This window comes from Crassostrea angulata, unplaced genomic scaffold (assembly GCF_025612915.1).
Source record: "Crassostrea angulata isolate pt1a10 unplaced genomic scaffold, ASM2561291v2 HiC_scaffold_220, whole genome shotgun sequence".
Lineage (NCBI taxonomy): Eukaryota > Metazoa > Mollusca > Bivalvia > Ostreida > Ostreidae > Magallana > Magallana angulata.
In genome coordinates this window covers 5,922-21,864 of record NW_026441773.1, presented here as the reverse complement: position 1 = coordinate 21,864, position 15,943 = coordinate 5,922, and the positions used below count along the sequence as shown (strand labels likewise).

The following is a 15,943-nucleotide window of genomic DNA, read 5'->3' as shown; positions in this document are numbered from 1 at the left end:
ACTTGGCTGTAGCCATTCACACGGTGAAAACTTCTTCCTTCCATCTTCCACCAGATTCCGCATCTCTAATGCAACAGCTGTGGGATTCTCCTTTCTACCACTTTCCTCTCCTTTCTTAAATAAATCAGTCAAGAAATCCTTCACTTTTTGAGAGAATCTGCTGTATCTTTTTTCTTTCTTCAAAGCCCATCCTCGAACTGGCAAATCCACACAGTCTGAAGCCTCTGGTTCATGTTCAACTCTAGGACGAGTAGTTGTCAGCACACTGTTGCACGTTTCTGCCCATAGTTTCTTTGTTTTATCACTTGAAGATTCTGAAATATTTTGGAACACATGATTCCCAATGAGCAGATGCTCATTAAGTTTACCAAAAGTCTGATATGACTTCACACATCCATATTCAGGACAAAAGAACAATTTAGAGTTCATTCCAGTAGGTTCGTTCTCACACTCCTCTTCGTCATTTGATATGCTATCAGACCGATCATGTGATCCTGATTCATCATCTGTATTTGGTGTCTTGAGATGAATTTTACCATGGTTCTCAGGATAGTTAAAGTCGCTGATGATTTTCAGACAGGTAGCCGACTGGGTTTGTCCTAGTTTCTGAAGACTCTCTGTGTCCTTAAAGCACCCCTGTCCAATTCCGTAGGCCCTCCATGTCTTAATTCCTGTTGATGTGAACTCTATGTTCGATATGAAGCTCACTCCCTTCCATGAATGTTTTGTGACTTCTTGTTTGGTGACATCAACATCAACAACAGCGATGCAAGTTCCCTTTACTCCGTCTCCACTATCAATTGCTTCCTTCATTTGGGTTGCTGTACATATATTGTGACCTTCTGAAGAAAATATCCTCATCTTTGACCTCATATGAGCAATTTTAGCATCGCAGTAACTCTTTCCACTATGTGCTTCACTATAGCCATAACGGTTAACAGTAATACCTAAAACAATAAAATACACAGTCACAAATAATTTTTTTTATAATATTAATAACTACAGTACATTTACATTACACATGTACATGTATTTTGCTTATAACATGTGTGCAAAGCATTCTTAACACCATAACATGTACAGAAGGTCAAAAGGTTAAGATAAATTATGCTTTTATTTTGAACGTTACTCAGTTTGTTTGCACACACCATTGCACTTATAATACTTCATCTTTCCAAAAATAACGATTCAATGCTTTTATATACATGAATGTATATATATATATATATATATATATATATATATAATATACATTCTCAAAGGTTCTTTTAAAGGGCATAAGACTTTCATTTGCATAATGTTCAAACAGATAATATATGACTACAAAAAAGGAATTTAAACATTTGAACCTTATTTTTAAGATTGATGAAATCATGATTACCAAATAGCAAGGAAAAACACTCATTTCTTAAAAATAAACAACCACCAAAAAAGCAATTCCAAAGCAACAACTATGTAAGATGCTTTCATTGTACAATATACATGTATTTGTATCACTGTCGTGTATCCGCGCCGGTAGTGACGTGTTTGGATAAAGTGAAAATGGTGGTTCCGTTTGCTTCTTGATAAGTTTTCGTGTTATATAAGGCTTACATTGTCTACTTTTACATGAAAAAGATCGTCAAATCTATTTTAAAGTGCATAAAATCTTTAAAGTTCTACGAAGTTTAGGTTAACATTATGTAAATAAGCAGTTCATGTCGATTAATTGTGAACAACGGAACAGGTTTGGATGACCTTGTTTTTCAAAATAGGAACGGTTTGGATACGCATCTGATACGGTTTGGATATAATTAATTTGTGAGTGTAAACAGCTCCTGTAATTATCCCCTCGCGAAGGGGATATAGCATTGCTACTATGCGATATACATGCCCTCGCTAAAAAGCATGCTTTCAATATAATGGATATCGTCATGTGATAGACATATGAAGTCACATTGTTTAAAAAAATAAACATACACGTTAAATACTTGTGCATTTAAGCCAACAAAACTTAATATACCGTAATTTGAATTTCAATTTTACACACGCTCCAAATAACTTGCAATTGGCTTATAAAAATTGCATACAGATTGCTTTACAGATATGTTAAGTATATTGTATAATCATTCCATCGTTATTAATTTCGAAAGATTTAGCCTTACCAAAATCTTTACCGACACAAAAAACATGTGATTACGACAGTTTCAATTGTTATGCTTCTATATCGTTATCGGCTTTAAACGTGAAAACGTCAGAAAATCAAAAGAGATCAGTCAAATACAGAATTATACCAACTTTAAAAAGCTTAAAGTCTGTAAAATCATCTAATGATACAAATATTTTTTTTCTTTTAAAATTGAAACGATATAATACATCGATACACTGCACAGAACAAACCGTGATAACGTGGATATTTTTAATTATTGGTATCCTGATATGGGTTTTATGAAAATGAAGAAAAAAAATTCTCTTTTATACAGAGTAACTTATCAAACATCATACTTGTCTATTTTTTTAAATTAAAAATTGAAACGTTCCCAAACAACTTTTTAGTTTTGCAACAGCCTAACAACTGCGCTTTGGCAAATTTTTAACAATGAAATTTTAATCATTATACTTTCATGTTAAATACTAACGCGGGTTTTGTACTTTTTCTGCAGTAACGCCACCTTCATTTCCAGCACGAGTCACCAAAACCTCTTGATATACATAGATACATATTTATTGTTTTGATTTTCTGGTGAGAATTATGATTGAATAAAATTTAATGTACATACAAAATGGCGATGTTTACCTAGGTCTCGTCATCACTTGAATTTTTTGGACCAACTATTTCTAACAATAGAGTAAATATATGACTTGGCAGACATCTATGGTACTTTGTATTATATCAGTATAATCACTGGGAGTGAAATAATTGTAGAACTTTCTTTGTCTAGCGATGTACAGGCTTGGTATTGAATGTAAACGAGGCTCACTTTCATAATATTATTACCAAGCACGTTCTCCGTTCAACTTACTTCACGATTATAAATATCATATCAGAATAACTAAAAACACATCATACAGTCGCTTGCCATAAAAGTAGTAGATAGTTGTCTGTTAAGGTGTTTATATGATATATTGCTTTTCAGGTTAAAGGTGAAAAACTTTTTTTTTTTTTTTTTTTTTTTTTTTTTTTTATACATTTTATTGTGTTCCCCATGTTTCGACTCATATTTTCTTTATAATTTAAAATTAAAGAAAGTATTCTTTTGAAATGTTAGTAAAAAAAAAGATTTGATATAACTATATTTACATTTTTCAATGTTTTTTCATTTGATAACACTAAGTATCAATTTGTTCATATTCAGTCCAATAAATTCAAATGACGTTTGCTTATCAAAATATTTAAAAGTACAATTGCTGTGAATCTATAATATAAGTAATAAGGAGTCATTCATTCGATATTGTGAAGTGTAATTTCGTTTCGAGCGTTATTGGGTTTGACCACGCCCCGACCAAAATAATCAACTCATGATATTCGATCAAAGAATGATTCCTTATTCGTTAAATAATCAATTTATGATCAATTATACACTAAATATACCATTTTATCAGAGAAAAAAAAACGTGCTTGTTTAAAGAAATAAACTTTTACAGTTTTAGTTCCCTTCGAACATGTGGAAGTATTTTGGTTTCATAACGTTTATAAAAATGTCGGACAGTAAAGAAAAATTCATCGTCTGTACATTAAGTTCTTTTCACCTGACTTAAAATACATCTTTTGCATGCTGTGTAATTTGAATGACCCACTATTTTTAAAAAAGATGTATCTTCGATGGCACACCGATAAAATGCAAAGTGCTCTCTTTATGTCTAAAATATCAAAAATCCTATAACTTTCAATTATTCAAACCGTACCATTTGCACAATTTATATTTTAGCATCCAAACCGGAATAATTTATTTATCCAAACCGTACTACTTCTTTAGCAGGTGCATGAAGTTATTGCTATTTTTATACATATTAATGTATTAAAAAGACATCGTTTTGATTTTATTTGGTTAATGTAATGTTTTAAATTGATTTTGGCTGCTTCAGATTTTTAGTATGTGTTATAATATCTACGTAATCTAGAAATAGTTCTTGGTTTTAGCGTTAAAATGACACGTTAACGATTGATTTTTCTACAAATGAGTCGTTTTTATAAACGATGAACGAAAATAACGCACACTCTTTTCAACTGCAAAACCTTCAGAAAAATATGAATGACTATTACGATATTTTAATTAATATTTACCCCGTTGTCGATAGAAAAAAGGACACAACACTCATTGTTTTTGCAATGGATACGCCATTTTCACGTTATCCAAACATGTCACTACCGGCGCGGATACACGACAGTGTGTATACTGTGCAGAAATTAAAACAAAAACCAAAATACCTGTTCTCTCTGACAATGATGGTATGGAGAGCCATATCTGCCCACAATGGTAGCACCCAGCGTTGTCTGATCTCAGGTAAGCTTCCGTAATGTGTGGCATATGTTGTTTAATGGTTACTAGTGTATGTTCTAGTAATGAAAGAATAGCAAAGAAGTCCTGTTTCACATAATCCTTTATGTGAGTAAATGTCTTGTGCTACAAGTACAAAAGAGTAAAATTGTTTAAGGTACATGGACCTATAATGTAAGACAGTTTCATTTTTTGTTCTAAACATAAACAACAAAACTTTCAAATGCCATACACATTTTATACACAAGTATATCTAACACTGTAGGCAAAAAAACCCTGACAATCAATTGACAGACCTTTGCTAATTACTTAGTATAAGAGTAATATTAATAAATTAGCTTACCACCAAACTTCCATTTTGATCCTTGAAAACTGCAACACATACATGCCAGTGTACACCTTTCTGACCAAAGAAGTCTTTCATTTTCTCCCGGTACATCTGTGGCAAGTACTTCATTGCCCAGTCTAAAATCACTAGAACTTCGTTGTTCTTCAGGTCATGCAGAACGTCTATTCTTCCATCATCCTGATTCACGGTTCTTACAATATGAGATCTCCAGTCTTCTACTTGGGTAATGGACATTTCTAAATCTTGCAAAAATACCTCTTGCTCTTCTGATGGAGTCTTTATGATGACCTCACGGATTTCTGTCACAGCCTCACCAAATATATAACATCTGCTGCAGTTTTGGTTATGTTCATGATCACATGTAACACCAAGAAGGCTTGATTTGGGGTCACTCAGTGCATACTGTAAGCAGTGGAAAGCACATTCATCCTCTCGCTTGATGTGAAGTTTGTAGTCAGTCTTCAAGTACAGTCGTGCATTAAACAGCTTCTCCTTCATATCTTTTTTCCATTGTTGAGGTTCATCAAGCTTATCTACTAAGCTGCTCAGACTGTCAAAAGCTGACGAACCATCAACTGCAATGTTATCAAGTCCTTTCAGGCACTTCCGTTTTGAGGCACTGCATGCATTTAGCACTTCATATAGAGTTGACTCACTTAGAGGCTCAAAGTTGATACTAGTGCAATAAGCATTGTAAAGTTTGATCAAATTTGAATGGATCATAGTCCTAACTATATCAGGAATTACTAAAGTGTTTCCAGAATCTAGCTTTAGGTTCCTTGTAGTGTATGATGAAATCTCGTTGAATGATGGGTCACTGAAAAATTCAACCGCATGTTGTAACTTAGCATAATTGATTCTCTCTCTGTGTTGAGAAGATGCTTTTAGTTGAACATCTGATCCAGGACCATATACAAAAGCATGTCTTCTAGCTTTGTCTATCTGATGTTTTGTAATCTCTGGAAATTTTGTCAATAGTTCAGCCTTAGAACACCTGTGTACTATCAGGGACAAAAGTTGACATTTCAAATTTGCATCTTTGATATTGTGGTACATTTCACCAACAACATTGAAAAGGTCATCATCAGAAGATTCTGAATTTGGTAAAACTATTCTCTTAAGTCTTTGTCCTTGATGAGGAGCAATCGCATCTAGCAGAGCTGTACAAGTCTCTTCTGCTTTCCTTTTGTAGTACCTAATAATTACAAAAACAATTAAGATACAGGTAGTTAAGAGTGCATGACACGAAATAGACAAAAGCTACACCTGTGCATATGAGACCAGAGGCATTGTGGACATGCTCACAATTAACTAATCTTTGAGTAAATTTGGACATAACTTCAAGACACAAACTTTGTGTGAAGAATGAACTAATGTTCATTAATTAGAAAATTATACATCAAACACAAATTTAACACTTTTTTCTGCCTGTAACCTTGAAATTGTCAAAATAACCTTTGCTTAGATTATGACAACCCTAAAGTCATAAGCTATCTTTGTGTCAAGTATCAACTTCTAAGTTGTTGACAGTACATTTTTTGCAAATAACCTTGAACTTGTAGAATGATCTTGGGGCATACTCATTACACAGCCTCAGGTTATAAACAATTCTTTATACACAGTATGAGATATCACTGAATCTCCATTACAAAGTTAAAGCCCAGCATATATATACATATAATATACATATTCCTATAACCCCTCTCCATTATTGTTTGCAGGGGGTATAATAAACAAATGTTATTGTGCATGGAAACAATGATGGTCTCGTATTATTTTCATCCAAGAAAAAAAGTTAAATCTTAAAACATTAGTGTAATTTAGTCACCTTAAAGTTCGTTCTTTAACATCCACCAAGTCTGTGCCTAGTCTTGAGCGAAGAGGACTAATATGACCTTGGCTTATGATGTTGATGGCTGCATTAACATCAGCCAACTGAATTTCTTGAAGGGGAAGTGCCTCCTCTTCCTGACTCCAGTTAGAACTTTGGCTGCAAACTGCGCTGCTTTGACTATCACTCTGTTATAAAATCAAAAGTTATGTACATTAATAAATTACAGCTACATGTACTACAATGTATACATGCATATTATGCATGTACATGTACTTTGAAGACAGCAAATTTTAGTTTTTGCAACATATATATTTGTTTGACATGTGATCCACATAACCCACTTGAGCACATGTAACAATTTGGGGTTCTTTTTCATGGCCACTACTTCCTAATCTCTTCATATGGGTGTGGAGAAGGTTTTCACTCTCATGACATTTACAATTTTAATAGATGCACTTTACAGTCTGACTGCTTCTCCTAATGCAAATGTATGTGAAGAAGTATAACTACAGTATTTCTTCAGATTTTTTGGTGTTTACATTAAATTCATTCAACACTTACCGGTACTAAGTCTTCATAAATGGAAGTATCTGTCCGTCTTGTACGGAGTCTGCAAGTCCATGCTTCATCATTTGTTTCATTCAAAGGCTGAGAAAAAAAATGATGGAAATGTTATAGCAATGAAATCATACATTTGCAGCAAGAATATTCATTTGATAATTCCCATAAATAAAAGCCAAATACTGAAATTAGTATCTTTTTTAGGCCTTTCAATACTCTACAGTCAGAGCTGCATGAAGCAATTTTAAATGCCTGTCTTAATGATCATGCAGAACTTGCTGATTCAAATTTCATCATTGGCAAAATATACAATTTGAAATGATTCTGAAACAGCCTCTATAAATGCATAATTTTATCCCTTTACTTTTCTTGATGTAGTATATATTGTTATGTACATATGATATCACTGATTATGTGGTTTTAAATACCATACATGTTGAATACAACTTGAAAGGTTCAAAACACTTAAAATTAACAAAATATTGACTGCAAGACATGAGTTTTACATACAGCATCAGTACATGAAGACTTCTGGTTTTTGAGAGAGTCTGTTGTATGTTCTCTGTTGTCTTCTATGGGAACTTCAACCTAATAAAGATAATATATTTTACAATTTAATTAAACTTGGATACAATCATTTCTTTTTATCACAGCACACATACCTACATATTCTTGTGTTGCCTACTGAGCAGAGCAATTTACACTTAGAGATCACTTTACCTGGAGTCTTTGTCTGAAACACCCCTTACATCTCAAAAACTGAAAAATGCATGGATTTGATTTTTTGTGCATACATGTATGATGCTTGGCACTAGGACTTATATAAATACAATGGTTACCAACCTCATGACCTTTCATTATACATGTAACATGTACAATCAATAGAGCCCAGCCTTAATGATAGCACACATCCAATGAAGCATGACGATGGATAAAAACGGAAAGTACATGTAATCATGGTAATAGGTCATTTGACTTAGGTGACTTAAAAATGCCCATGCCTTAATTGTCTAAACTCACATTCATATACTATTAGGTATGCAACTATGGATAAGTAACTTATTTTATACAACAGGAAATTAACAGTAGTAAAATAAGATTGCATTTGTTACCTCTCCTATTGGTGATGGAAGATTCAAGTAATCTCCATGGCATTTTCTGCATATTCCTAAAATTTTAAGAGAAAAGTATTAAATTTATCATTTTTTTAAAATATATCTCTGTATAATAAGTCCATCATAATAATTGACTTACAACTCTTCTTTACTTCTAGAGGTAAATTTTAAATGACAGATTTATCATATCCCTAGAGTGTTCTTTAGCTTTTTTTTTAACATTGATGAATATTTCAATGTTTATTTTCTTGTTTATAATTATTTATATCTTTATATGTATATATGTGTGAGAGCTAAAGTGAGCATGTTTAACCATTGTAATACAATGTATGTATGATAACATGTTTACTCAGTTCATTGTATATGCAACCTTCACTTCTTATATGAAGAGGGCATTTATGAGCATTGTATGCCTGATGCCAAATTCATTCAGTTTTTCTGAATATTAAGTATTGCCTGATGGATTCAGCAAATATACCATCTGGGCCTCCTAATTGTACATGCAAAAAATGCGTTTTATCATATAATGTATGGTTGATGAAAATTCTAATACATGCTGGTATAAAAGCATTTAAATTACCAATCACCAGCTGATCAAATAAATCTACTGATTGAATCAGATATGAAAATACATGTAATTTGGAATTCGTAGCTATATATACTCTGCCCCGAGATTTTGCTTTCACTACTTTTCGCTTGACATTTCGATAATCATCATTACATTAAAGGCTTTGTGCTCAAACTACGATCATCCACAAATATGATAAATGTCCAGGTTGGATTACCTGTTTTGAAATGCCCCCTCTACCACTTCAGGTTTCAATACTTAACCCAAAATAGAAATTCTACGGGGATTTTGCATGGGAACAGTCATGAAATAGCTATAATACATTGAAAAATAAGTATTCCAAGTGAGTTCCTATTAAATGGTAAAAAGATGTAAAAATTTCCATTATAAATTCACTTAGGAATTTGTTATCATTCCTGTGAAATTTTATGTCAGAGTGAAAAATGATAGTATGTGTAAATGAAGATATCTTTGATATTTTCTCTTTTATCAATTTCAACTGTATTTCTTTCACATAGATGTGTATTTTTAATCAAAAATCATCAAAAATTGATGAAAGCAATAACTTGGGACAGACTATGATTATACATGTATATGTACTTGTATCAGGTACATAGACCAATGTAGAACCCCACCCACCCCCCCCCCCCCCCCAAGTTTTTGTCCATGAAGGGTCATGAAAATTTTAATTAACCCTTGCGAGATATTTTACTGTTACTGCGTCTCATTTTAGAATTTAAATAGCTTCTGTTCAAAATCTTGCTGAATATAAACATGATGAATAAGAATAACTTACCAGAACCGACTGGCACTAAAATTCCAAACTCAGAAATCATCCGCTTACACATGCGAGAGTTAAAACTCCGATATGCTTTGGCAGTTCCCTTATGGTTAGGATACTGAGAAGAGGTCTTGGGACGCCAGTGAATACCTAGAAAATCTCTGTGATAGGGACAAACTGTGAATGTTTCCTCGACAGTGAAGAGTCCCACCCGCTTGCAAATTAGATCTGCTTCACTGAACACATCAGCCTCTCCTTTTACACCAGATCGAACTCCATTTTTGATTAGATGTGAAACAATACCTCTCTTGCAGTCTTTTAATCTAGCCAAATTTGTTTCTGATGGATGAAGAGGTGAAAAATCACAAGTTGAGGAATAAACACTAATAGAGCATCTTTCAATGGAGTCTGCCATATTGATGCCCCGATGCATTATGGGAAACGGGAGATAACTCTTGTGGTCAAAATTGGGAGAAGGGACTTAACTTTAGAAGCAAAATATTTAATAGCATGGAGAAAACACAAAAAATTAACAATTCTATATGAAAGCAAAAATTAAAATAAAAATATTTTTATCATGAAAAGCAATTTCTTTGAATGCTTTTTGTAAATATCATTAATTTAAAATGGGTGAATTTTAATGATATTCTATAGAAATTCAACCAAACCCATTTTTTACCTTGGGGGTGAATATCACAATATACCAAAGAAATGATTTTTTTTTAATTCATAAAGTTAAAGAGGTTTAATTTGAATGACAATTGAAAAGAAATTAACAAATTTAAAATTTAATGTGTGTAATGCCTGCATAGGGCCTGCCTGACTCTTACACGGAGCAGTACTTAAGCGGTTGCTTTAGATGGAGTAAATATCCATCTAGGAGAAAACAGGCTGAATGTAAATAGTGATCATAATGTTGGTGATGAAGTGAATTACGAGGATTGTCGTTTCAGTGAGGATATGGAAGATGGTGTGCTTTGTAGTGATATAAATGTACCATGTGAAAGTGACTCTAGAAGTGCGACTAGAGTAGAAAGTTAAGGTCGTGAGCAACGTCCAAAAAGAAGTGTTAAAATTCCCCGTCAATATGGAGATTTTCAGTTATACTAATGATAGGGTAATATCTGTTAAGTTGTTTTATTTTTATACTTTTATTTAGTAATCGTGATTTTAAAAACTGTGAGTTTTATTTGTAGGTGGCAAAGTATGTGTGTAATATCTGGGAGAAGTTCAGGTCAGAAAGCCTGTATGCAGCAAACAGACATGTGCAAGAGCAGCACAGTGGATTTAAGTTGAAGTGACAGGACTGTGGTACAATTTTAGCGAGAAAAGATCAGGAACACGGAAAATGTCGCAGAGGATTTCCCTACTTGGTTGTCAATATTAATAATCGGTCATCAGGAAAATTAGCAAGAGAAAAATGGAGAAATGGTATAAGGAAATACTTCCGATGCAAGTTACCAAAATTTGTAGTCCAAGACCAATGCCGTCATAATCTTCTATGTCAAGGTCGCGATCGGCTATAATGTGCAAGGATTATGATGAAGTTTCTATCGATGAAGGGGACGATCAGTTTGAGAAAGAAGAGGAAGAAATTAAAGTGATGGATAGCTTGGAAAAAATGCAAAGAGAAACCATTCAACTAGATGTGGGAGGTTATAAATTCAAAACGACAAAGGATACTTTAACCAGAATACCATCAAAACTGTCAAAATTGATAACATTGAAATCTGCGAACGCGGCTTCATATTTCTTAGATCGAGACCCTGAACATTTTGCCTTTATTCTACATTTCTTGCGAAATGGTGAAATTGACGAGATAACTTTACCGGAGGAGAAAGGATCTTTAGCCGCCATCTGAATGGAATGTAAACATTATGGTCTGGTGGAATTGGAGAACATGGTCAAAAAGAAGTTGGATGTTTGCAAGTGTAACAAAACCAGGGACTGAGCCATGAAAAGAAACTGAGACTTTGTTAATTTATGATTTGATGTGTACAGTGATTCACTACTCCTTTATATTTAGTTTAGGGACTAAACTTTACAAAGAAGGGAGTTATGTTATAAAATTAAAGAACATAAGAACATAATCAATATGATTTAATAACATTGTAACTTTTAGTATACTATGAAATATTATCGTTTAAAGCTAATTAAATGATTTCTGCAGTAGTGAATTGCTATGTAGATATTGCTTAATGTTTGTTGTTAAGTGTTTTCAGTGCTGCCCAACTTCTTGAATCACAGCAAGAGTTAGTCTTGGAGGGGGGGGGGGGGGGGGGGGGTTTGCGAGAAGCATCTCTATTAATTGTCCATTTGTATCTGTTATTGCAGGTTGGCCTGGTATTAAAGGGGGTAAATTTTCTTTAAATAACTGTAGTCTTGTTGATTTTGAAGATGTCGGAGGAACAATTAAGGCGAGCGCGTGGAGATTTTGTAATGAATTAAATGGGTTTTCTTAGGGATTTACCAAGTGACACCAACTATTTCACCGAGATCTCTGGTAAACTTATTTAACACCAGTTGGTGTCGGTGAAATTATAGGGTGTTTGCTAATACATGTATATTTAAATAGCAGCACCCCCCTCCCCCTCCTTTTTATTATTTTAGTTAAGAGTTCTCCGATTCCACCTAAATTATTTCAAAAGGTGTAGCCGGTGAAATAGAATCTCGGTAATTTTACACCGAACTTTACCGAAATATTTACCAAGGTGCAAGTTCAAGTGCAAATTCAAATATTGATGGTATATTAAATCATTTTTATTAGATTTATCTTGGTCATTAAATTGGATTTTGGTAAGATTTACGTAAATAAATCATAACTAGGATTTAAAGAATTTCGGATTAAATGTGTCCAATTTCATTCTTTTATTTTTTACATGCTTTTAATTATATGGAAATAAATGGTAGAATAGAATTGGTTCTTATTTTATAAATAAGAGTAAATGTTGATTACTATATCATTACATTGGAATTTATTTCTTGGGATTTAAACAACTTTTAAAGGAGATTGTGTTACTGTGTGTGATTCAGTGTGGATTACTTATTTTATCATATTCACAACAAAAACCACGCATCCTATTAAAATCGTGTTGACGAGTTCGCCTCGCGTCATAATATATATACCGCCTCTTGATGATCATCGCTAAATTGATACTATAATAAATTGACTTAACTACCGCTTATGACTCGAATGACATTCTTAATATTGTATATAACTGGAAATGCCATAATACAGCATTGTCCACATTTAAAATTTGTATAGATAGAAGTGATAACAAGAACGAGTTTTTTGGGGGTTTTTTTTCCACACATTTATTCAATCATATATATGTAACAAATCAGAAGGTAGTGGGCCTGCGCAGAGGCTTAGTACAACATACATTTTGGAATTTTTTTGGTATTACAATTTTGCACGAAAAAAGGAGGAAAATATTCATTTACAAGTAAATTTCTGCACATGAAAAGGTTCATGCTAAGTATGTCATTAATACAGCAAAGATAGCAGGAAAAAATTAACCAGGTTGTTACATGAAAAATATATAGATATCAAACATATATTTAGATTTGTACATAAGTATTTAGCAGGTTTATGTAACAATATATTTCTCTGTTAGATGCGTAGGGGGAATAACAGTATTAGTGTCCAAAGAATCCCCCTACCAGTTTTATAATCTAAAGGTCTGGTCACCTTTAGAGTTAAATTTTTCACAATGATATTCATTTACAAGTAAATTTTCAACTATAAGCATAATATTTAGATTTGTACACAAATATAGCTAATACATGTAACAGCAAAATATTTTTCTGGTAGATATGTGTAGGGGAAATCAGTTTAAGTGTCCAGAGACTCCCCCTACCAGTTTAATAATCTAAAGGCCAGGTCACCTTTAGATCAGTATTTTTACCCCCGCAGGAAACAACAGACAGTCAACAAATAAAATAGCCTCGGATTTTCACAAGAGGCCAAATCAAGCATGCATTTTACATGTTGTTTTCTATCTCATATTACAGACATACCCTGTTGCTGGCAGGGAATCTCTCAAATCGAAGGGGGAAATATTTTGTCTATACAATGATTTGAAGTGAAACTTGGAAATGTATTGGTGTGAGACCTTTTATGCAAAACGGAGAAAAATGATATTATGTACGGGTTAACAAATCTGAAGGCTTCGCTAAATGTTAACTCATACCTTAGATCATTGTTCACGCTTATCACATACGACCGATACTCATATAAGTAATTGACATTTTAAACAGTCTTAAATCAATGAAGATAAAAATTAAGTTTTCATTTTTAATGAAAAATAAAGTAGCGACATGATTAGGATAGAATTAATAATAAGTGTATGTTTACCTACTTTTCGAACCTTTCTGTCAACGTTTTTATTTCCGAATTATTTTTAGGTGTCATCAATTTATTGTGTATGTTTTTTTTTCTCCATTGCTTATGATGTATATTGATCAGTAAGTTTAAAATAAGTACCTCTAAATGCTTATAATATGTTAGACGGATTCATCTAAGGTGGAGTAATCCTTCTAGCGCCTCTTTCACAGGTGAATGAATCTTGACACCTGTATTGTGATTTTTATCTATTAAGGTATTTAAATTTGTTATTAAGAAATATTTTTTAAAGTCTCGGAAATCACTTGGTGGGCATATTTGTTTAACAGCGAATACCAGGGTGTATATCTATAGGGGCTTTCACTATTCGAAAGAGAAAAAGGTTCATGGTTCTTTATAAGTTAAGAAAACCATTTTGTAGGGAAAAAATCGTAAAACTATAGTAAACATTGAACTTCCTTACTACATACCCTGGGGTAAATGTCTTCCGGGTAAACTTGTTTTGTACATGGAAAAGAAAGTATGCTTAAATCATAATTACTAACGGTTAATTGTACGATTTACTTGTAAAGAAGTGTTGAGCTGAAATTTATAAACTTTAAATTCGTCATTAGTTCTGAAGTAAATTTTTGCCCCTATGCACAATTAAGCTGAAGAAACAGAATATACCATGTTTTTTTTCTGTGTTAAACTCAGTTTCGATTTTAACTCGTAATACTTTTTTCGTAATGGAAATATTGATGTTGCCAGCCGTGTACCCGAAGTGTACGTACGTCTCATGGACAACCGCCATAAAGCTGGAATAAATCAGACGCTGAAAAAAATTTAAACATACTCTATAGTGTTATCTTTGCTAAATAAAATAAATAAGAAAGACAGTGTGAAAGTACAAAACAATGTATATAAATTATTTGAAAGTTTTTATTGATTGTAATTATTCACAAGTAATAAAAAGGGATCATGAAATGTGGTGATGAAGAAAAGTATTTTAAATCATAAAGCCAAATGAGAAATTCAGAACAAAAATTATATAATCAGACAGTCTTAATTTTTATAAACCTTACTACACAAAAGTTTTTGTCGTTTGGCATTCTAGGTACATTTATAAGTAGATAAATGTATATTTAAACTCAAAATACAGCTTAAAATATATTTTTACTGCAGATTTTGATAAACACACTAATAATCAAAAAAGTGTTGTTGACCTTTTTTTTACTCGCGAGATTTAAAAAATGTACAAACTCATAACAAATGTCAACAGATCCGTTAAATGTATTCAACAGTCTGTTTATGGAATGAGGGAACCCCTTAAAGCGATAAAAGTGAGCAGTTTAATCATCCTTAAATTAATTAGCTGTGAGTGAAACATTTTGTTCAACTTGTAAATATCAAACAAGAGGCTCACGGGGCCACATCGCTCACCTGAGCAACAATGGGTGTTCAAAAGATATTGTGCCATATGGTCCATCGGTAGAATAACAAAAAATAAATATTGTAAAGTATTCGAATTTTACACTTATTTTTGCATAAAAAAAGAAATATTTAATGAATGTTTACACTTATTGTATTCATACGCCATTTCTTGAATAAGCAAATTTATATTTATGCAATAAGTTGTCAAAAACAAGGAAGGCAAAGTTGGTTGTTCTGTGCACAAAATAATTGAATAAAAGGAATACAAATCTTGTAAAACGTTTAATACTTCAAGGAACTGATTTTTATACCCATTTAAAAGGCGGTGCACAGCATGACTTTTTGAACGATTGCGAATCCAGACGATCGCTAGAAGGCTGCAAACATTAGCTCAACGCCTTAAAAATAGAGATTTACTTTTTTTTCATTGAAAAAAAAAAACATTTATATAATAGGCGTGTTTTCCATTTCTAAATTCCTACTGTTATTTATAAAACAC

At 32.7% G+C, this 15,943-nt stretch overlaps 1 protein-coding gene across 1 annotated transcript; it reads right to left on the bottom strand.

Annotated features, from left to right (window-relative positions):
- Positions 1-4,812: 4,812 nt before the first annotated feature.
- On the bottom strand, positions 4,813-10,101 carry LOC128169809 (uncharacterized). Its single transcript, XM_052835873.1, has 6 exons — positions 9,702-10,101; positions 8,335-8,390; positions 7,733-7,810; positions 7,223-7,309; positions 6,656-6,846; positions 4,813-6,022 (listed from the first exon to the last, which is right to left on the bottom strand). Exons 1-6 carry the CDS (start codon positions 10,099-10,101, stop codon positions 4,813-4,815), a joined length of 2,022 nt encoding a protein of 673 aa, XP_052691833.1.
- Between the last annotated feature and the right edge of the window lie 5,842 nt (positions 10,102-15,943).

Bases quoted from the DNA above. Each gene is read 5' to 3' on its own strand.
- LOC128169809 (XM_052835873.1), bottom strand. From the start codon at position 10,101: ATGGCAGACTCCATTGAAAGATGCTCTATTAGTGTTTATTCCTCAACT. The intron at 7,811-8,334 runs GTAACAAATGCA...TATCTTTATTAG, and splicing joins TTCCATCACCAATAGGAGAG to GTTGAAGTTCCCATAGAAGA. The intron at 7,310-7,732 runs GTATGTAAAACT...TTTTTTTCTCAG, and splicing joins AGTCTTCATGTACTGATGCT to CCTTTGAATGAAACAAATGA.